The 22,608-nt window shown below is 40.0% G+C and overlaps 1 protein-coding gene and 1 long non-coding RNA gene across 3 annotated transcripts in view; one reads left to right on the top strand and one right to left on the bottom strand.

Annotated features, from left to right (window-relative positions):
• The window catches only part of ASAP1 (ArfGAP with SH3 domain, ankyrin repeat and PH domain 1), a 142,595-nt gene that overhangs the window by 113,739 nt on the left and 6,248 nt on the right, over nucleotides 1-22,608 (bottom strand). For both annotated transcript variants that reach the window (XM_086879090.1, XM_086879104.1), the window contains exon 2: nucleotides 9,805-9,891. In XM_086879090.1, the coding sequence (XP_086735216.1) occupies nucleotides 9,805-9,863 (59 nt within the window). In that variant the 5' untranslated portion in view covers nucleotides 9,864-9,891. The remainder of the gene's footprint in view (nucleotides 1-9,804; nucleotides 9,892-22,608) is intronic.
• On the top strand, nucleotides 15-17,200 carry LOC111925136 (uncharacterized). Its single transcript, XR_015283852.1, has 4 exons — nucleotides 15-2,192; nucleotides 5,874-6,045; nucleotides 9,816-9,913; nucleotides 17,031-17,200. It is a non-coding gene; the product is annotated as an uncharacterized LOC111925136 (long non-coding RNA).

Here is a 22,608-nt window from a genome sequence, read left to right as displayed (position 1 = left end):
CCGCCGCTACGCGCGACTACGAGGAAGCGGCTCCGCGCAGGCGCGGCCGCCGCGCCCCTCCCCCGCCCTCGCGGTTTCTGAAGGGGGGGAGGCTGCCACTGCTTCGTTTTCTTATCGTTAAAAAGGGCTTTTTGGTGGAAGCTGATAAGGCCGGGGGGTGCTGGGCTGCAGTACTGTCCTAAGCGGGAGAACGAGCTTCCCGTGCCTTCTGGCAGCGGGGAGGGACCCTGCCCGCCTCGGGCTGCGGCTTCGCTCCCGGTCCAGGGAACCCCCGGGCGAGTCAGAGGGTGCTGCTTTTTTCCCTCAGGTCCGTCACAGCCGGCTGAAGCCCCATCCGCCGGTGATGTACAGCCGAGGATTCGTGCAGCCACCGCCGAGGGAGCCATCCCTCTCGGCAGTCTTGACTGCAGATTTTTACGCTCCTTAGACTTAGTTAATTTTTAAGAAGTCTTGCTATGATTCAGAGAAGTCCTTGAAGTTGCTACTGCCGATTTTGCGTTACTAGTTCTGTTCCTGAACCTTTCCAGAGCAGAGCTGAGCGCTGGCGCGGCCGGGTCGCACAGCCCAGCGCGGTGTCTCAGCAGCAGCGCCGGCCCGAGCCCTGAACCGCGGGCTTACAGCCCTGTGTCCCCTCACGAGCATTATTTCTGAGTAGTTAACGTGTCCTTTATCCATTATTGCATCATGTAACTCAGGGAACTGACAGACAGACAGCTCTAATGACTTTTATCTTTTTTTTTTCTTTCCTTTTTTTTTTTTTTTTTTAAAGCTTAGGTTTGGGGTCCCATATGTTCCTTTCTAAAGAAGGCTAAGTCTCAGGAGGCTCAAGTAATTGTGGTCATCTGCTGCATCAATGTGATTTGTTTAGCCATACTGTGTAATTTCCTCCTCCTTGTATTTGGGATTCTTTCCACAGAAGCTGGGACATTCAGGAATGGTAAACATTCTCAAATCTGAACAACTGAGAATGAACAATATTATACGGCTGTATCCATTTCAAAAGATTTTATGTTCTCTGTATAAGCACCTACCACGTTATAATGCAGTTAGGCTTGAACATTTTTTTGTATGTAATTCTAATAAAATGCCTGTGCAATTCAAAAGTAGTTGACGGCATCAGCTAAAAACTGCAACGATTGCATACGGATAAAAAGGAGATACCTGATTTGAGTATACCCATAAAAAACTGTTTCTATGCAGTTCTGTCAGCAAAAATATGACCAGTACTCCTGAGCAATGGTCCTGCCTGAACTTGTTTCTGTGATTTCACTGCCTTAGCAGAAGCCCTCCATATGGCCATGTGATTGCTGCTGTGCTGCTTCACGTGATCCAGCGTTCTGGCACAAAGGCTCTGAGCTCGTACAGATGATTGTTAAACGTCATGAGACTCTGAAAGGTAGAGTAGGCAAGAGGAGGAGGAAGCCAAGAAAAGAACTGTGTGGGAGTTGCACTGAAAAATGGATCTGGGCAAAAAAAAATGAAGCACTGGAGAAGCAACGGGAGAGGCAGGAAGAAAATCGATGATGGTGTTCATAAAAGCAGTGGAGGAGGAAGAGAGACCAAGAAGATAAAAATGGTTGGTGGCATCAAAACAGTATGGAAAGAAGAGTAAAGAACTGGCTGGGGGGTTGGGCCAGGGAAGAGCTGTTAGTAACATTCAAAAGAGCTGTTCTGTCCTAGCCTGCTTGGAAGCTGGATGGGTGAGGGACATGGCCCAAGGGCCAAGCAGGGTCTCTGTGGTCATCCCCTGTAATTTCCTGCCGAACATCAATCATGGGCTATCACACAGCTGTTCCTGGGCCAGACTGGTGGTCTGCAGGTCAGCCACAGTGTTCACATTAGGAAGATTCCTGATCCCTCGCTGTCAGACTTCAAGGGAGGATAAATCCATCACACTGATGGACAAACTGGTTTAATTAATTGGGAACTCTCACTGTTAGGGTTGAATTTTTCTTCTTCAGGCTGAAGTTATTGAGCTTGACCATTAATCTCTGGATTGTAAAATAACCTCATCTGCTATCTCAAACAAGTCCCCCCAGAAGCTGAACATGCTGTTAAATACATAATTTCTTTTATACTATTTTGTGAAAATTTAAACTACAGAATTGAAAAGCATGTTCAAATAATAAAAGGAATAGACAGGCCAGGGAAACGGTAGCAGAAGAGTGACAGAAGTGAAGGCAGAGCAGACAGTAAGTGCAGCTGAGCTTTTGTTTCCTCATCAGGAAAAAAGTTGTCTTCTAAAATGATACATTAAATGTATAAGAAATAGAATAAATACAGAAGAATACTGGTAAATAAGGGCACAAGGCCTAAAAATGAAAAAGGAAGATCGTAATTGCCTCTTGGTCTGTTTTTGACAGTTCTGAAATTGTTTGCTCTGCCAGAGAGAATACAGTGCTCTGTTTTGCTGCTTAGAAGCAGCATTTCCCCTTCCCCTATTCAAATGTTAGTAGAGAAAATAGCCCTATAGGCATGACCTCTTTAGACTTGGATTATTTTCATTTAAACTCACTGGAAGTATGATCAGTTAACTAAGGTGATGTTAATAAAAATAAATTATACAAGCTGCCTGTAAAAAATGTGCTAATGTTTAAACTAGTCAAATTATGTAAGTATTTCAAATAGCATTTAGTGAATTTCAGATTTAACCATGTTTCCTGTTTTGAATTGCAATCAGTATCTGAGATTCAATTCTAAATTTGTCAGATGCACTTCTCTATAAATTGTCACTAACTGAAATCACTGTTTCACTTCACAAATGTCAAAGAATAATCACCAGAGTGTGAAAGTTATATTTCACAGTGTATGCTGTAACGCTATCTTAGTCTGTGCTAGATCCTGGGTGAGGCTGTGCCACGGCCTTTTTCTCATGGAAGGTTTGCCAATGAAGGTTTTCTCACTCCCCTTGGTATTCTGAAGTGAAATACATCTCCTTGTCCACCCTGGACAAGCTAATGCCAGTGAGGATCATGCAAGCAGCACTGGAAATCACTTATTCCTTACTGCTGATGCATTGCAGTCAAGGAAGTTGTGCTGTCTTGCCATCCCACTCAATCCACCCAATCCACTTGATTCCCTGGCTTTTACTGTGATTGCAAACAGAAGAGTTAATTACAGCAAATTTACAATAATTCTGCAGTACTGCTGATAGTTGCCATGCTTAGGCAGAGGCTAAGGAGCAGTGACAAACTACAGACACAGGTGTTGTGCAATAAACTGAATAGCAATTATAGTATTTTTCATTTTACAGTATTTTAGAAAGCTTGTATTTAGATTGAGGTCATCAGTTCACTCACAGGAGCTGAGCAGGAGTGAACAGGTGATGATGTTGCCATCACTGTGAACTCTGCAGCATGACCAGTATGTACCAGAGGTGAAGAGTACATGGCACTTGCATAGCTCTTCACATCATCAATGCACTTAACTATTGGAACTACAAAGCACTGAGGTAGAGAACAGCAAGATTATCTTTCCACTACAGATAAGGAGCCAGAGAGATGAGCTTGTGGCCCTGCTGTGCTTGTGGCTGTCTAGCTTCAGTCACGCAAAGTCAGCTCTTCAGGGTATCAACACCTCATCTGGGCTGAAGCTGGTGGTGAATCTCCTGTGGGATGTGATTATACTGCCTGAAGAGAGCAGCCCCAGGACTGCCCTGAGGTCATGCTTCCCTGCTGCATAGGAAGCAAACTCACAGATGCAAACTCAGGTGTGGTTGCTGCTTGGTTTTTGGAAACAAGCTTGACCCAAGTCCCTGGCTGTGCACCAGTGTGTTGTCAAGCATGCTCAGACAAGCTGCCTCCAGGGCAATTTGCAACCTCTCAATGTGGCAGGTGAAGTGAGTTGTTACCTGGAGAAGGAAATCACTGCACACATCGGTTCTGTGCAGTGACTCCTTTTGATTAGTACAGGTGTAGTCATGGCAGGGTCTCACACGTCAAATTCAGGGGGTTTTGATTCTCAAGTATGAACATTGATGATGCCTTTTTGCAAATACAGGTTTACAACTACACTCATTTCTTGACTTGCAAGATTCCCATCTGGGCTATTACTGCAGATGAAAGTAGTGATTTTATAACATAATAGACAGTAGTATTTATAAAATACTAAAATAAAATATTAAATAATTGAAATGCAAATGCTTTTCTTAGTAAACAATATAGTTGTTCTTTTTATGCTCCTTAGCATCTCCACAAATGTGGAGAGTGCCACAAGCATAGCAGCAAATAGCAATAGAAGTAGTGGTGTGCTAAAATTCATCAGGAAAATATCCCTAGGCTATGTTTTTCTACTACACTACTATCCTGAATATGTTTGTGGTTTGGTGTTAGATTCATCCATTTGAGCTAAACACAACAGTCAGCAGTACTTCCCATCCTCCTCCTGATCCTAACTCACTTTATTGAGATTATTGTATGACATCAGATATCCATGGATTTGATACCTGATAAAGCTGATTTGAAGTTCCCTGAGAAAATATCTATATGGTAAATTGCTGTTCCTACATTTTTATAGTTTTACTTTCAGATAATTCTGACAAAATTAATGGGAAAGGCTTATTTAAATTTATGGCCATAAGTACTAGAATATCTACAAATATTTCTGAATATCAGCTCTTCTCATTTGAGTTGGATGCTGGGCTTAGAGGATAAAAGAAGCTTCAAATCAACAAGAATCTCAGCAGGATTCGTTATGCTTTTGATTTTGGAATATCTCATGTGCTAAAACTCGGTAAACTTTTTTTGTTAATGGAACTCTCATGGTTTTGTTTTGCTAAGCAAAACCACCCCATTTATGTAAGGACAAGTAACATCATCACTTTGTACTTCAGCGGGAAATGTTTAGTCAGGAGGCGTTTCACCTCCAGGAGCTGTGTCCTCTCAGAGGACAGTCAGACGGCTGACAACCTTGTACGAAATGTAATAACTATGTATTTTAACCTGCAGTGTGTTTACACGTTTAATATCACATAAGTGCATGATGTACTTACAGGAAAAGGCAAAATCTATTTTAAACACTGAAGCCTACATCACACATTGTGACTGGTGCTAATTTGCTCTAAGGGAACTTACATGGTGAACTGCAGTGTTTCTGCTTGAGAAAGAAGGCTGTTAGCTTTGACATTTGCAAACAAACCTTTGAAATGATTGTGTTACTGGGACAGAATAGTCAGGTAACTTTCAAGTAAAAGAAACCTTCTTGCCTATGTTGCACTGCTGAACATGAAGAAGACCAAATCTAGGTCCAGCAAACATGGTTATTGAAATTCTGTGTTTTTTAAGAGACAATATCTGCCAGTGTGGCTTATGAAGTACATGAACTGTGTCAAAAATTTGTGCTGCTGCTGCTGTGACTGTTTAGAATATAAGAATCAGCTGACTTCAATTTTAATATTGGCATCTCCCAGCATTTGTCTTCATCTGGTATTTAAAATGAGATGGGAAATGTCTCAGAAACTACATGTTATTTTAAAAACCTTTTAGCACTTACAATAGTGGCTTAAGCAGAAAGTTCTTTTTGCATTCTTTCAATATTAAAATGATAGCAAAAAGAGAGTCCATTGTGTTCTCATTTTAAGTGACATTTTAGTAGCATTAAGATCTTGTGGTTTTAACACTATGTGGACAAAATTAAAAAAATTATTAAATCAAAACATCTGAAATATTTTGCTGAATTATATATTTTGCATCTTATTTACTTGAATGTCTTGGACAAGTAGCTTGGTTGAATGATAAGGAAGCTCAAATAACCATCTCAAAGGACAGCTGAAAATAACAGCACTGAAAATGAATTGCAGCTTTGAGTTACACAAGATTAAGCTGACTAATCTGCTGGTTCAGTTTTGCCTTTGTTTTTTGGTTTTGTCATGCAAGATCAAGTGTCAAGCAGACAAACACATAAAGTCATCCCAGGCTCCCAGTAACAACAACAAGCAACAGGCTGTTCCCTGCCACCTCTGCATTCTCTGAAGAGAAAACAGCAAAATGCTCACCTGCAGCAAGAGGCAGCAGGCTCAGGACAGACAGGTTCCTTTTCTTGTTACAGGTGTACTGAATTTGGCATTTCTAGTTCACAGATTTTTTTTTGTTAGAGATGCTCATTTAAGAAACCTTACTTCGGTTCATAAGAAGTGTAATAATGCATATGAAAGATGTGGAGGGGAAGCCATACAAGGAGCAGCTGAGGTCACTTGGGCTGTTCAGCCTGGAGAGGAGGAGTCAGGGGAGATCTCATTGTGATCTCCAACATCCTCACAAGGCAAAGAGGAGTGGCAGATACTGATCTCTTCTTTCTGGTGCCCAGAGACCTGACCCAAGGGAATGGCTGGAACTGACATCATAGGTCCCTTGCAACTCAGGATATTTTATGATTCTGTGTGTCAGGAGACAACAGATTCAAACACAGCTCTCACAACATGTACAGAATATAAAAGCACAGCAGTATATTCTTCTATATGGACTGGCTTTTGGACAGTCCAAAGATATCAAACTCTTATAAGTGCTGATGGATAAGAGAACTGTCAGTGGAGCCACTCACAGTTTGATACTAACGCTTGCCCAAGTGACAATAATGTTTATTACTCGCAGAGATGGTCAGGCAAGGACTGCCCACCCTGAGGAAGGTGGTGTTCCAGCAGTACCCACCATCACTGCCCTGGTGAGGCTGAGGAACACCACAGGGAAACCCGGTTATCCTTGCATTCCTGACACTGAGCAGATCTATGAAGGGATGTTGGGAAGGGCACTGCAGACTCGTTGGCATGAGAGCAGGCCATGCCAGGGGGATTGCAAAGGAAAAGATGAAGCCAGTAAGTCATTAAGGGATACTCAGATTGAAAGGAGATAAATAAGAGTCCTTCCAAAGAAGGAGTCATAGTAGCTGGATGCTTTTTTTTCTTTTTATTTTTAATATGAGAAATAGCAATGACTAAAATCATAGTGTGATACTGCAGAAATGAACATGTTGCAGGGCAGCTGGCATAGCAGGCTCTCCAAAATAAAAAGAGAATGAAATAAAGCCTCAACCCACATTGCAAACATTTCAATATTTTCTCTTTCCCTCTGGAAACGATATGTCTGTGTCATTACCAGGCACATCTCTGGTTCTACCAAAGCTGCTAAATGTATGCTGATGGCAACATGTAGCATTTTGCCTGCAGTGAAAAGGAAGGTTCAGACTAAAATGAACCTGGGAAACAGCTGAAGAATGAAATAAAGGCTCTGTAGACCTGGGATCATATCCTTGAGCTGCCACTCATGGCTCTGACATGGCAACTGATTGCTGTGTGCATCATTTCTCTATCTGTGGAATGCAGACAATTACATTTATTTTTCTAGGTGAAAGCACACTGGGCCTTTTCAGCTGAATACTGCTGTATCAGAACTAAGTACTTTTAAGATATATTTTATTGTAAGAGTTTAAAAACGTAGCTGAGGGATGAGGACTCTTCTCATTGTTTGACTCTCAGTCTATACAATTTTTTCAGCACTTTTTTGAACAGACAAAAAGGTATGGCAGGTGAAGGAAAGGGTTTCTTTCTGCTAGTTGTTAATGCTGTGAAAACATAAATCAGAAAGATCTGGGTTTGTGAGGGACTTCTCCCTCTATATTATAGTTTTACTAGCATTACTTTGTGGAAGAAGAGGGACTAAGACCCACATGATAATAAACAGAAGTCATCTGTGCTTTACACAAGCTTTGCTAAGACACAGTTTGCAGATGTGAATGTGTTAGGGCCTACTGAGTTGAAGTTTAAATGCTGTCTTATAGTGTTGTCTGAGCATACATTATTTCTCATAATTTCCTAAATAGCATCTCATTAGAGAAAGGCTGGAAATAAATCTGCAGATGTTGGATGTTATAAAAAAGGTCCTTGCAACCACTGAACGTAGCACATCTGTGTTTCCCTTATATAAGCTACTGTTTTCAAGGATGCATCACTTGGGCAGACTCTAGACTTTAAAGTAGCATAAGAAATTTTCAATTCAGGAGCGATGTCTTTTGGGTTTTGTCTGTGATTATTTTGTTTGCATATTTGTTTGTTTTATTAAGGAAATCAGAATGTTTAACAATACATAAGATCTAAAAATTTGTGGCACTTCTCCTCTATGCTCAAGCAAAATTACTCGTATTTAAAGTTACGGTTTGCAGATGTTTGTAGATGTTTGAAGTCGTAGGGTTCTGGTAAAACCCAGGATGACAGATAACCATATGGAAGTTTTTGGAAACTAGTCTTGCTGTATGTACCAAATTTCTGCTGGGCCAGTGTTCAAATGGTGCTAAATTAAAAGTAGCAGTGTAGAATTTTAGTTGAGAGGTCCATCACAGCAGCTCCTTTTGCTGATTACTCATTTGCTTCTACTTTTAACTACTGAATTTGAGCTTGCAGCTTCCTAAGTTAACTGGTGCTCCATGGCTACTGTAGAGGGTGACCATCTGCTCCTCTGTTCTGCTCTAAGGATTTTTTTTTTTAAAGCAATGCTGATCTCAGAAAATCTGAAAGGGCAGCAGGAAAGATGTAAAAAATCTTCAGTTCCAAAAATTTTTGCAGGAAAATAAAAATAAGCAGGGGAAAAAAATATTTATTGTCTTTATGTATAGGAAAAGCTCACTGTCACCTTGTTTTTGTCAAGTTAATCTGTGTCGGGTAAAGATCCTGTAAGTGTCCCAGTCATGGGAAAAGTTTCAATGATGGTTTGCACCTCCTCAGGAGCTTCAGTCAAGCCATAGAACTGTAAGAAATTTGGCTTCATTAACTTCAGGGATGTTAGCACTACCAATTTTCTTTTTGATGGTTGTGTTTTATTTTATTCCTTCAAGGAAATCTAGGAGCAGTAGGAAATAAAAATGTAAGTGCCATTTCAAAATCAAATAGGAATGTCCAGCTTAATAGCTCTATATTTTTTTTAAATATGACTGTTTGACTTCTGAACTCGTGCTTATTTAAGATCTTGTGGACTCAAAAAGGAAAAAATATGTGTAGCCATGTGACAAAGCAAATGCGCCAAAGAAGGATTTATCCAGTTTTGAGAAGATCAGCAGCAGTGATTCACCCTCTTGGCTGCTCTGGAGTAGGACTGCAATATGGTCAACTGATTCCCTCAGGGAGGAGGAAGGGATGAAAGTCCCACACTGCTCTGTGGTCACACAGGGAGCAGTGACCTGTGCCAGGGTAGCTCCAGCCTGTGCGTCCAGTACAAAGAAAACTTCAGCCTTAACCATCAGTATTGTTGTTGTAGGGGATTCAAGTTAGGCAATCCAAATGTAGCTTTTAGTGGTTCAGTGAAAGAGAGTGAAAACTTTAGAACAAGAGAACTCACCATCCAGAGACTGAATAAACAAAAGCATATTTAGACAACTGTGTGTTATTCAGCACTTTACATCATGCAAAGAAGAGAATCCCTTCTCTTTTCAAGCCCCCACACAAGTCTTGCCATAGATTTTTCAGGCTGATCTGAGAGATTTGTTATTTTCAAAGTTAAAACAACATCAGTTGAAAGGAGTTTTCATCCAGCTTTGAAATCTATGAAAGCAAAGCAAACTATGTAATAAATCTTGGTGTTTGTTCCAATAATTGCTCAGGTGACCAATGCTTTGTAAGGATTTACTGATTTATTGGAATTTTTGATCCTTGAAACCTAATCAATAGGTTAGACTTTTTCTGAGGAACACCCACTGTAGTAAAGTCTAAAGTGGCATTAAGCAGAAAAACCCCACTGGCGGGTATTAGAATTGATAAAACATCTGGTCTTCATTTTACTCTTTAAACTAGTTATTTATATTTATGACTTTTGTCTTTCTTACCGATTCCATAGTGAATCTCTTGAAGAAAAACTTGAAAGCCTGGATGCTGAAGATCTCATGTCTCATCTGTCACAACCAGAAACCTACCTAGATGAGGAGAAAAGATCAAGTAAGTAAAACTGACCAAAGCTATGGGACTGACAAAGTCACTTATTTTAAACAGTCAGTTTGAAACAATGTGTGTTAATTCTTCAGTGATGGAAATTTATCTTACATTTTTTGATTGCTGCATTTGATATTTTGAGTTTCACAGTGGTAAAGAGATCCATTAGAAATTCCCTGAAAAAGAACACCTTGTTAAAAATTGCTGGAGGAGAGCTTCACTTAGCTGGCTGGGAAAACTCTTTGTCTAACTCAATGTGGCAACTACTCAGTCAGGTGCACTGAGTGCAGTGCTGGTAGCATTGACTGTCCAAGTTGTCTGACACTTCAGAAGACCCTGTTTTCTGATATAACCTCAGTCTAACCATTCAAGCTGAAAATTTCAGTGTCAGGTGTATGCACAAGACTGATCTTTTTTGGAAGACAGAGATAAGATCTGAAGGATAAAGAGACTGGGAACAAGAAGTGTTCTGACGGGGAGTAATCCTGCATGTAGAAGAGGGCAGGAGGGTGTGGGGAGACAGTCATAGCAAGATATGGACGAGTGGTCTCACAGTTTTTCATCAGGTTTTTCTGCCATTATATTCCATACTCTTTCTAGTTTAAGGCTTGTGTTGCTGTGGGGAAAGGAAGGTGCTAAACATGGTGCAGAGCCCTGAGCAGGTGGGTAGGGCTGGCAAATACTTTTCACTTTGGGACATTCTGGGCTGATCTTCATGTTTGGAACAAAGGGACAAGCTAGAAAAAGATGGGCAGGGGCTTGAGACTAGATATGGGTGCTGGGAAGGAGAATATTACACAGAAGCCATTGCCATGAGATGGTAAAGCAGGGAGACTGGGGCAAGCCCTGTGGGAGAGAGATGGGGACAGTGTGAGCTTGCACGTGGGAGAGGTGCCATGAGAATGAGATCAGGGTCAAACAGAGGGGCCCAGGCAGAAGGGGAGTGGGAGAGAGCCATCCCCATGTTTCACCCTTGAATTAACCAGTCTGCCCATTTTCATTTGAGCGCATCACTTTATTCCTTGATTCCATGAGGAAAAACACAAATCCTTCTCCATGAGTACTTTTTTTTTCTTAACCTTCTGTCTTAGAGAAGCAACGTTACGCCTGTTGACCTATTTCCCCAGAGACTGCTGTAGTTTGTTTATGGGGTTTGTCCTGTTTGTTTTGTGTTTCCAGATATGTCATGTGGGTCTGGAGGTTTTCCAACCCTTAACATTAAAAATAACACAGAATAATCCCTGTCTCCAAGACATATGAGATTCAATTAAAAATTGTGGCATAAAAGTTTTTGGATGGAATGTTAGTATCTCTCTTTTCCCTTCTGTTTCTGAGCCTTTAAGATACTTTAAAGTGATGTTGTCAAGAGCTCTTTTATTATTTAGAGGGTTAAACATCTTTTTTACCAGCAGATTCCAGATTTTTACATGCTGGCTGGAAAGGATCTGAGATTTTCCCAGGTATGCCACCAGCTTGGCAACACAGGAGGAGAAATGGTTACGAGCATTGCTCATAAGGAGGAGGTGTGTCCCTTGATTTGAATTGTGCAAGAGGAAGAGTATCTGCCTCAAATCAAGAATATTCTGCTTCAATATTGTGTTACATGCAGGAAAGTTGTATGAAGGCAGCCCTGGCACTGTGCTGTGTTTTTGTGGATTGGGAAAGGCCTCTCCTGGCAGACAAATGAGTACCACCATCTTACAACAAACCCATAGCCACTGGCAACCCTGGATGTGACTCAACCCGTGATGACATGTCTGCTGGTTCTTTAATTTTACAGCACACCTCTTCCTTGAATTATACTATTCATCTCCTTAGGCAAAAAAATGTTATTCAAATCAAAGCAAGAAATAAAAAATATATAATGGCTCATTACTTTCTAAATCAGTTGCTGACCTAAGTTTACAAGTAACTATGATTGACATTGAACTAAATTTTAACTGGATGGAAATCTATTTTCTGTAAGTCTAAAAAGTCACAGAATTTCTTATGTCTGCTATAATAGGCTATTGAATATTATTTAATTGCTCATTTGCTGTAAGTGGCATAATGAGGATTTTCAGTTAGATCTCCGTGGTTTAGAATGATTATATTCCCTTCCTAGGTCTCCTACTCATTTTGGGGCGTCTTGATAGAATAGCAATCAACAAATAAATTAAATATCAAAGAAATCCAGAAAAACATTTATAAAGAAATCAAGTTGGTTGAAGTTATCATCATTGATTGATGAGAAACAACACTGACAAGGAAACGTATGTGGCTCTCCTACAGAGATGAATGGTGGTCCAGTGATGAAAGTGCTCATGTGAGTTCAACACCAACTCAATGACCTTGAATAATTTATTAGGACACCATTCAGATGGCAAATTCCTCAAGCCATACACCCATTAGAGTAATTTATCTGGGTAAAGAATCTTTTGAGGCTAAATACAACTTTTCTCAAACCCTTGACCCAATGACAGTAGTAGAATTTGGGCTGTGTCAAGATGGTGTTCTGACTCTTCTTCGCACCCCCCAAAAAAACCCAAAACCAATGCTCCCTGACTGTCCTTGGCAGTGTGGAGATAACATTACCAAATTTGTGGAAAATCCTTATATATGACAGTATGTGAGTGGGAGCAGGGAGTGAATATGAAATATAAAAGCCCAGAACATATAGAGAACAATGAAAACTGGAGAAATATGATTGCCTTTCACCCAGGAACACCTACACCTGAAAAGAGAAAGTCTAGGGGGCTTAAGTAAGGAGGGGGCCTAACTGAGAACAGGGTGACATTAATGGCAGCTGGGTGACAACTCAACACAATACAGTAATACAATAGCAGATTCTATGAGTCCTTGGATGAGGAAAGCATTTGTTCTTGTGCCTAGTTATAAATACATACAATTACATTAAATTAATTGGTACAACCTAAGTGCTTGACTAATCCTAATGCTTAACTAATAAGTATAATGAGTTGAATCCTCATATTTTTAAGGTTTTAGAACAGGGTAAATGTTGTGGAAAGTTAATGGATTCTCAGGAAGAGAATATAAAATTATGAATATATTGGGCAATAATAATAAAAAAACATTACACAGGGATTTTGCAGAGAGGAAAATATCAGGATTTTTTTTTTTACATTCTTTAATTACCTGAATTTGATATTGCTTAAACTCTGTGTGATTTCATGTGTAAGTCATTTAATGACCTACTTTATCTTGCTTTTTGTTTTAGAGGACTTTTTTTCTTTCATAATAGACTATATAACCTGAGTAGCAATAATATAAATCTGCATTTTTCATGTCTAATGACTATTTTAGGGCAAATACTAGCCAGCCAATTTTCTCATATGCCTGAACTAGAGTTAGCCTAAATAGAAAAACTCAAACAAGCAAAAGTTAATATTGTTTCTACAGTCACTGATATAACAACAATAGTAGTTGTGCACCACCATGCTGAAAATCAACTCCCTTTATGTCCAAACAATAGCATGAATCACAGAAATCTGACCTTGATATACAAATGTGATCATGTAGTAATTATAGCTCTTGTGCTTTCTGTATAAACAGACTACTTCATCTGGAAATGCTGTAGGGTACTGCTTCATTCTGCAATTTTCAGCAAATGACTGAGCAGAAAGCTTTTATATCCCAAAAAGCTTTAAAATGAAGCAGGTAGAAAAATCTTATTTCCCACAAATGAAAAAAATGAGCTGGTTATTTGAACAGCAGTGAATCAAGTCATTATTCTATCCATGTTCTGTTGAAAAGCAGGTATTACAAATTTAAAGATTGTCTTCAAAATCACATTTTGCAAAGGTTATTAAGACACTTTCATGGGCAAAATATGGAACTAAATTACTCAGTCCAAGTGGTAACTGACATGTTCTTTAACAACTGTGAGGTTAACAAAAATATTTTTCATTTCATGCCAAAATCTGCTTGTTCTGTTTCTGTCTGCGTTGGTATCATCCAAACAGGATCTGACAAACATATGTTCTTTGGCTTTGCCCTAATCCATGATTTGGATAACACTATTAAGATGTGGTCTAACAAACTTCAGGGAAGCAAGTCTGAGGATATTTGTCTGTAGACTTGATTTTAGTATGTCCTAAGCAATAGAAGCTCCATCCAGACCTCATGAATTAGCTGTATGTGTTTTCAGTGTTTTCTTAAAAATATATGATCAAAATATTAGCATGCTTATAGACATGAGCTGAATCCTGAAAGAAAATAATAATGGAAAACTAACCCAGCACAGAGCCTAGAAGTGATCCTGAAGGGCTAAGTGACATCCTCTTGATGATGAGTCCCCACTTATGAGGGTTTCCAAGAATGTCAGTTGCTGTGGTTTTAATCTATTCAATCATTACTGTGACGACTTCGGAGAATTCTGATTTCTTAATCAAAATTTTGCTTAGTGCCACAAGTGCTACCAAAGTTCATAAGTAATATATAAGTAGTAATATATAAGTATCATAGATTTTTCTTTTCCCCAGGAAAATTTAAAACCTGAAAAAATATCAAGATAGCTTTATTGAAATAAAATATATTTTCCTTAATTCCATTCTGAATGGCATGCAATGAGTAATGAAAATAGTAATAAATTGCATTACTTTTCTCTGATTTTTACAAGTAATACCTGGAATTAACAATTCTGGTGTTTTGCATGGATTGATGTCAAGCTGAGAAGTATTAATCCTCAGGTCATTACACCAAACTATTAAATATATTGGTAAAGTATGAGATTTCTTCTATTCATCTTGAAATACCCTCATGTTTGAATATGTATGGAAAATCAACTTAATAATTCACACCTTTTCTCTCGTGGTACTTTTAGAAATAGCAACTGATTAAAAAAGAAACTAGTTTTAGGAGATGGTTATTACTGTTAGAATGGAAATTAGTGCTCTGTCTCATGTGATATAATTGTCATACGATTATGAAATTATCATGGATGGGCTGTACAAGTGCTAGAGAACAGTAGCTTGGAATTCATGATGCAAAACACAGTTCTAAGATTGAACAGTTTTTCCAACCACAAGATCTTAGAGCACATTCCTAGAGAGGGCCAGAGGGCTCAAGCGTACTTGTGTGGTCATCTGCTGCTGTCTCGTTCAGAGGTGAATTTTCTTTAAGACTCAAATATATGACAAAGATTTGTGTAAATATTTAGCCTGAATGACTTTCTAGTCTTTGGAGCCTGTCTTTTATTATTTGTCTAAGGGCTTCAGGATGGTGGTATTGTGAGTTAAATCTCCTTGTATCCACTTAAGAGTGACCTTTTTATCACTTCTGACTATATCCATCAGCTGTTTCTTGGGCTCAGGGAAGAATTTTCATTTTGTGGAGGCAGCACCTAATCAGAGTGTCTGCTGCCCAGCTTCACATCTCTGGAGGGCTTTCACTGATCTTGTCAAAGGTATTTTTTAATATTTGATGACAAGGTTGCTATTCGCAGTCCAAGATTTTGAGTTATAATACACTTCTGAAAACTCAGGGGGGCTAATAACACACAAGAGTGCTTCCCATCTTCCCTGTATGCTTAGTCACTGCTTAATTATTTACTCAGTACAAAGTTGATTTGCAAAATACCCTTTGCATGGTATATATAGATTAATAATATAATGTGAATATGACATCAAGCCCTCTTTTCAGTGCCCCCACTTGTTCTCAATAGCCACTGATTGTGGCCTAAAATCAAGATCAGTCATTTGCTGTCTGAGTTTTTAGGAAGGAGTCATTATTAAAATTAGAAACTAAACCTGGTACATCTGTGTTAAAGATCAAATTGTTTCGACACAAAAAAGTTGGGTGCGTTTGAACATTCCTTCAGCTGCTTTTCTACTCTGAGTTGGCAGCACTCAAGCAAAGCAAGCACCACACCTCCTACTTCCAGCCTTCATTGATTAGTCAGGCACTCGTGAGGTCATGCATTGTCCTGGTGTCTGAACACCTCACAGAAGTTAATGTATTTGATATATATTTCTAGGATGGCTACAGCAGACTGAAGACAAGACCGCCAGGCTCCAGTTTGTGACAACCCCACTTTTCCTGATACAGCTCTGTCCTTCACAGTGCCTTGTTTGTCATTCCTTCCTCTTTGACATGCAGCAAGCAGTACCACTCTCCTACTTAACAGCCCTATGAAAATGTAATTTATGTTGGCTCGGTAAAACCTCTAGCCGTCTTGTCCTTCAGCAGAGTGCAGAACTATCAAAGTGTCTGTAGAGAATCTCCCAAAATACAAGGCACATAGGAGCCTCAATATAGGCATAGAAAGATGTTCCTAACTATTCTCTTCAGGTCTGTATCTACCCATACAGTGAGTCATGCCCAGATCCATGAGCATGGATATTTATGTCTTTGAAATCATATGTCCTATCTACATAGAAAAATGAGATAACCTCAAAAGTTAGTGACAGAACAGAACCTTTACAACTTAACCCAAACTCAGTCCATGTAAATGGGATTCTTTACCTCCACTTTAGTGAGCTCTGACTCAACTTTTAGACTGTGAAAGTGGGATGTATCTGACAAAGTGTCTTTGCCTCGGCTGTTCACTCCAGACTGCTTTCATCGTGACTGATGATATGGTCAACACAGACAACTGAAAGTAGGTTGCATCTCACCTCATCTTACAAAAGTAGAAGTTTAAAACAGAGATAATAAAGCAGATGTCTATAAAATCAGATGAATCACATGCTAAACTGCTTCTTTCATCCTACTGACTAAAAGAGAGAGTAGGGTGCTGATTCCAGAGGTGAACACCTACTCCAAAGATACTGCATGCCTAAGGACAGTGCAGCAGGGCCTTTTTATTTCTGCCTGAACCTTACCACAGGCAGGTATAGGACTGTACCTCTAGTTCTACAGTCAAGAAGAGACATTAGGAAGAAGAAAACAAATTAAGAAAACCCCCAATATTTCAATGGAAAACAACACAAAAAAAGACGGTGCGCTGCCATGGATGCTGACATATTTTCCAGTGGCTATCTAATGGGAAGTTGTACTGTCTTTCAGAATTTGTTTGATAGAAGTTACACAAAAATCCCACAGCAAAATTATATGTTGTAATGTCAGTTTTATTTTTGTACCAAAATCTGAAAAAAATAATCTCTTTTTTCTGTTGTATTTGTAGCAATTTCCTGTTCAACCTCATGTAACTTGGTCTACCTGTTACAACTACTTGGTCTGCCTGTCTTGGTAACAGCATGAATTTATACCAAGACAGAAGTAAATCATGCAGTTTTCAAGAAGGTGAGAAAGCATTGAGAATGACAGTCTCCAGTCCTTGAAGGTAGTTAAAAATGTGGAATAAATAGCATTATATTCTCTAAACAGCTCCTGGTATTTAATAAAATGCTTAAAAAAAATTAATATTACCAGCGCATTAATTTGTTAAACTGGCTAATGAATTCCTAATATCTCTGCAAGTGACAGTAGATGAGTATTTTGAATGCACTCAGATGGGGTTGACTCATATTATAGAAAGCAGAGATGTGAATGGTGGGTATCTGGAGTTTTCTTCTGCTCTTCTGCAGCTGTGGACCTGATCTGACTGCTCTGTGAATACTTAGAGAGGGAGAGGGAGAGGGAGAGGGAGAGGGAGAGGGAAGGAGGAAGAGGGAAGGGAAGGGAAGGGAAGGGAAGGGAAGGGAAGGGAAGGGAAGGGAAGGGAAGGGAAGGGAAGGGAAGGGAAGGGAAGGGAAGGGAAGGGAAGGGAAGGGAAGGGAAGGGAAGGGAAGGGAAGGGAAGGGAAGGGAAGGGAAGGGAAGGGAAGGGAAGGGAAGGGAAGGGAAGGGAAGGGAAGGGAAGGGAAGGGAAGGGAAGGGAAGGGAAGGGAAGGGAAGGGAAGGGAAGGGAAGGGAAGGGAAGGGAAGGGAAGGGAAGGGAAGGGAAGGGAAGGGAAGGGAAGGGAAGGGAAGGGAAGGGAAGGGAAGGGAAGGGAGAAAAAAGAAAGAAAGAACAGCTATTTCAAGGGCAATTATCTAAATGAGCTGGAGAAACCTGGGATGACTAAGTCCCCAGTCTCTGGAGAATTTGCTCTGATCTCTTTGATGAATTTTAAAATGGTATTACATTCTAGGTTTTAATAACATAGCCTTTCTCCTCTTCATCTGGCTCTAGGCAGCTGTTGTTAAGTCCATTTTTTACAAAAGCCTAAGAAGCACGAGTTAATAAGGCCAAGTCTCTAACCCCAGCACTGCAGATGTGCTGGGTTGCAGAGAGCAGGTGAGATGTGTGCATTACTTTCAGCACCACGCTTGCTGAGGAGGGCCTTTTCATCCGTCCTGCTATGGGTCTGTTTCACTTTCAGTTCAGCAAATTAATTGAAGGGGGAAAAAAGTTTTCAGTATCTCTAGCACAATCAGTGACAATTTATGCAGCTTTAGTTTCCCTCATCTGATGTATTAATGAACCAAGTCTGGATCTTGACAAAACAATAGACATCTCTGATTCGACAGACCACCAGCACCAGTGGGAAATGTTGGTTCCCATCACTGGTTTACAGTTTTAAGTTGGTTTCTTTGGTGAACAGTTCTTGAAGTGTCAATGTTTTGCTGCTTGTGGTTGGAGCCACAAGCAAATCTGGCAGTTAAATACCAAGTCAAGGGTAGATTTAGAGGGCCTTAGTCCCTGGGGAAATTCTAAAGCCTGAGTCACAGCCCATATGTGTCTTTAGCCAACATCTGAAGGGCTGGACACTTAGAATTGGGTTATAGGAGAAAACACAGTAAGAAGGAGGCACCTAAACCACCTAACAGGGAACATGAGAGGTGCAGCTGGCCTTTGAGCACAACCTTAGAGAACTCAGAGATGTCAGTCGTCGCAGTAGACCTGTAATCATGAATCTGCCCCTGAACGTGGGAACTGAAGTCAGCCCTCCTTACCTTGTAAAAATGCAATACCCCTGCAACACTTGAGAAGTTTGTGGCATTGTGTACAGGAAGGTTCCGTGTTCATCCCCCTCCCCACCCTGCCCGAGTGGGACCAGAATTTCCAGCCAGTGTCTGTCCTCTCCCACAAGCCCCTAAGATCACCCTGCAAGGCCTAGAAATTTTTAATAGCTGCAAAACAATCAAGTTAAATCTTCCTTTGAGAAAAACAAAACCAACACCACAGAACCCTGTGAATATATCTCAGATTTTTTTCCAGGGAACATCTGATCCAATTTAATTCAGTAAGTCCCTTTCCAGCCATTAATCTCCAGCCAAATTTTGTTTTTCATTTTATTGAACATTATGATTTACTGCACAGCTCTCTGTTCATTATTACTTAGAGAAGCAGTTGTTCAGATTCTCTTTCTCTTGATCTCCTGATCAGGAAAATACTATGCAGATGTGAACAGAAGTAAGAATATTATTCCTGTAAGAGAGCTCTTCCCCAATTAAACATAGTGTCTGTGAAGGAAGTTCTTATCTTGTAAATAGTTTTTGCTTCTAAGAAAGACCTAACAGCACAAATGAGGTCAGCTTTCCTTACACTGGGTTTACTGTTTGCTGCAAAAACAGTGCTGAAACTGACACAATTAATATTGCACAAATATCCTGGGAGGGTTTAAAAATGTTGAAATCCCACATACATATCCTTCAGTATTTAGAAGAACCTGATCTGCCCAGCACATTCCAGAATGAACCTGCTTCCTTTCTGGGAAAAAAAAATTATCTTGTTTGTTTCTGTCATGCACAAGAAAGGACAAGGCAGAAATGTATTTTCTCATGATAACTACTGTTGAAACCAGAGGGTGTTGTCACTGTTCACACAGATGCTGCCTGGTCACTGTGGTGTTCCTCCTCCCTTGCATTCTATCTGTGGGAACCAGAGCAAAACCTGCTGCAGTTTGCTCCTGGAGTGGGGGCTGGCTGGTATTGCTCAGTTCTGGTGTTCATGATCAGCACTTGTCTCCTGCTAAACCTGGTAAACTCATGTATGTTGCAGACGGCTGGAGGTGCTAAGGAGCAAAAGCTCAAACCTGTCGTTTCTGGGCATCCCTGTTTCTCTCCCATCCAAGTTCCCATTCTGAAGGGAGCCTAGTGCCTTTCTGCGAAACTCAAATTGACTGTCTTCAACAGCCTGACCCACCTGATGATTTCTATTCAGAACAGGCCTTGAATCATAAAAACAGATGTTCTGCAGCTCAGAGCAGAGTTACATTGTCCTGTACCGGGACACTTGAGAGGAAGCACTGAACTCTTGTCTAGCAAAACCCTTACTAGACTGAAATAATCAACCTCACTTTCAAAAGGATGTTGAAATAATCTAATCCAATCTATTTTAATTGGTTACGAGCTAAAGTTCTGAATTCTAGGCAACGATCTCTTGAAAATTACTAATTAAGATTTTACCTTCAATGGCCAGCTTTAGCAAACAGGGTCCTCTCAAGACATTGCCAATGCACTAGCAGCCAGCACCAGTATGGAAGCAATACTGATGCCAGGACATTATTATCTCCAGGAAACACTTCTTGCATTAATATGGTGGTTTAATGGCTTGTGATATTTATTGCAAGGAGCAAAACTGAACTGTTACTGTTCCTAAAACCACATTGGCACACACAGGTTGCATTAATTTATACCAAGAACCAAGAGGATTTGAGAACTCTGAAACCCCCTATGGGCAGCCTGGAGTGGCAAATGCTGTGGAAGCTTTTCTCCTGGGTTGCAGTGAGCACGTCATTACACTCCTGTGGAAATTCTCTTTCAGCCTCACAGCAGCTGTGGCTTTTCCCTTTGGGAGGAGGTAGTTAGAGGTTTCAAATAGTATTTTTTTCCTTCTAGCAATCTGCCTATTTTTACAAAATGTGTAGGAGCTCTTGAGACCTCTGTTTCTCCATCTGTCTTGGCTGAAGGGGGGTCCAAGTCTTGGGGTGTCACATACACACACAATGCAATTGCCTCAGTGTCATTTGTAGACAGGCTACAGACACTGCAGAGTTCTGAGTGACACATTATTTAAACCCTATTCAAATAATATGGATCCCTATGATACAAGTTACTTTTTTTCCCCAGGATGTAAATCACATCCTGGATAAGGGATAAGGGTCCTTTAAATGGGAAGGTGTCTTTCAGCACCAGTATCATGGAAAAGTGTTCTCTAAGATACCCTGTTTTCCTTAGGATCAGGCTAAACCTGGTCTTACTGATTAAGGTTGTGTTCCTTCTTATGCCTTGTCTGTCTAATGGTGTAAATGTATGGTAGCAGTTTATTTGTAAGTCTAACCCTCTTATTCAAGCTGTAGCTCTTGCAGTCCTTTGCTTAGGACACTGCTGATGTGACTCACAGAACATAGGCCTATTTCAGACCCCAGAGCTGAGAAGGAGATACATGTGTCAGCCACTTGTGGCTGTTTGGGAAACCAAAGTCTCTTAAAATGGGCAGAGGTAGTGTCAGAAATGATCTTTGAGGGAAGGATGTTTCTCACTGAAGAGGAACCTTACAGCCAGGCTGTCCTCTGTGCTTGAAGGCATTGGAGGGGACAAAGTGTAGGAGTTTATGAAATACCTTGTGCAGACATGTATATACCACCCTGTAGGGGAAACAGCCTAATTACTGCTCTGAGCTTCCAAGGAACTCTGAGAATAAAAGCATAAATCTCAGCCATCAAGAGACTGCTGTAATTCAGACCAGGTGTCAGGTAGGCTGCTGTACAGCTCCAGCACAACATGACTTACAATCACCTTTTTATCCTTGTTCTTCTGCTACTGATGCACTTTAAGTCTAATATTCTCAATAGTAAGGAAATTTGTTTCCACTGAGCCAAATCCCATTTGTCTAGGTAGTGAGAATAGATACCAGCTGTAGATCATCTTGGATTTTTAACCCCATCCTGGTCAAATATGATAGGTCATTCTCTACCATAGCTTCAGAAACAGAAAATAAAAATGACGAAGTTTAAATGACCTGTGAGATCTGAGATTATGGCTAAAACCAATCTTATCACTGATTAAATCTGGAATCAGATGCATTTAGGACACATCAGAATTATACCCTGCTGGCTGATCATAATTCAAAAGCTCTGTACTTAATGTAGAATTATGGTACCCATTAGTTTTAAATACCTTAATTATTTTTAAATATCTTCAGAAATTATTCTACTGAGGTAGAGATCCTCTTTGTTCATGCATATAGATAACAACTGAATTGTAGGAATTTCTGATCCTGACAAGCTTTGCTAAGTACTCAGCTACTAATTATAAACAGGAATAAAAGGACACCTGCTGAAATAATTATTAAAGGATGTGCAACTACAACCTGCCTCTTATCTGATGGATGGAGCCAGTAGAGCTCCTACATCAGTAGAGAATGCAGTCTTACACATTTTGTGACAAATATGCTGTGTAAATAATTGCATCAGTAGGCATATTAATTTGTGTGAATACTGAACTGCGTGGATTTTAATGCAGAAGGAAAGTAGCAATATAGTTCCATGCTAAATTAGATAAATAAATCACTAGAGTTACATAGTGCTGGCATAGATCTTATTTACTCATAAATGAATCTGGAATATTTCTACAAAATTCAGTGTATAGCACGACTACAAATCAGGTAGGAAACTAGGATTGTACCCTCACTTTCAGTAATGATTTAATAACTACATAAATTCAGGACAAAATTCCTTCCATGGCTTTGCCTACCCATTTTTGTCTAACAATCTCTTGTATCTATAAGAGCCTTTCTGAAATGGATGCCAAAAATGTGTATTACTTTAAGCAGGA

The sequence above is a fragment of the Cyanistes caeruleus genome, chromosome 1 (genome assembly GCF_971803275.1).
Source record: "Cyanistes caeruleus chromosome 1, bCyaCae1.hap1.1, whole genome shotgun sequence".
Taxonomy (NCBI): Eukaryota; Metazoa; Chordata; class Aves; order Passeriformes; family Paridae; genus Cyanistes; species Cyanistes caeruleus.
The sequence above is the reverse complement of the archived record's forward strand: the minus strand, read 5'-3'. Positions and strand labels throughout refer to the sequence as shown.